The following is an 860-nucleotide window of genomic DNA, read 5'->3' as shown; positions in this document are numbered from 1 at the left end:
CTTCAGATTCTTATGTCACCTTCGCACTCTAGTGACAGGTTCCCTTTAAGTGGAAATCTAACCAAAAAGTATCTGCAAATCCGATTGGGGGAGGCGGACCCCCGCCGAGATCACCGCCATTTCCAGACGCAGCCCCTATGTCCTGTAATAAGAGGCGGAGATCCGGCGTTACCAGGCCCAGAAGGCGCAGAGGGGCACCAGGAGCGCCAGCAGCCCGGGTCGAGGGGTGTGGGCGGAGCTGCGGCGGTCGGCGTAGTATTTGGCGACGGCCACGTTGGGGTTGTCGCCCTGGAACCAGAGCTGCATGCAGCGCCCGCTCCCCCGCTTGTGCGTCGTGTACTTGTAGGAGTTGCTCCAGATCTTCTCGCAGAGATCCTTGGGGGAGGGGAAGACTTCGGTGAACTTCCGGCACGGCTTCCCCACCGGACACTTGTTCCGCCCTGCGGAGGAAGGAAGGAGAGTTAAAGGGGGACTCCACCTAGTGCTGTGTGTGTAAAGGTCACATGACACAAAACCCCCAACTGTCACTTCAATTATCTGCCATCAACCATCTTGTTCCCGATGACAGAACGCACCCCCAGCATCCCTGTAGACCTGCGTGCTCCCGAGTAGCTGCGCGATCTGCTGATCACAGTACCAGCAAGCAACTGATCAGCAGATCGCACAGCTAACGCCTGCAACACTCAGTAGGCGGCGGGGAGGCGCGGCTAGGGGGAGGGGCTTCTTCAGTTACAGCTCAGACTCCTAAAAGACGACGAATGCGTGAAAGTTGCACATGTAGATTGTAACACGCATGGCCGCAAAAACTGAGCCGGTATAAGCCACGCCCCCACACCGCTTCATGGAGTTTGCCGCTTCGG

At 57.9% G+C, this 860-nt stretch overlaps 1 protein-coding gene across 1 annotated transcript in view; it reads right to left on the bottom strand.

Annotated features, from left to right (window-relative positions):
• Window positions 1-167: 167 nt before the first annotated feature.
• LOC108803573 (folate receptor beta-like) overlaps window positions 168-860 on the bottom strand; it is a 3,854-nt gene continuing 3,161 nt past the window's right edge. The window contains exon 3 of the mRNA XM_018575403.1: window positions 168-537. Within this exon, the coding sequence (XP_018430905.1) occupies window positions 169-537 (369 nt within the window). The 3' untranslated portion in view covers window position 168. The remainder of the gene's footprint in view (window positions 538-860) is intronic.

The sequence above is a fragment of the Nanorana parkeri genome, unplaced genomic scaffold, assembly GCF_000935625.1.
Source record: "Nanorana parkeri isolate BGI_ZX_2015 unplaced genomic scaffold, ASM93562v1 scaffold3881, whole genome shotgun sequence".
Lineage (NCBI taxonomy): Eukaryota > Metazoa > Chordata > Amphibia > Anura > Dicroglossidae > Nanorana > Nanorana parkeri.
The sequence above is the reverse complement of the archived record's forward strand: the minus strand, read 5'-3'. Positions and strand labels throughout refer to the sequence as shown.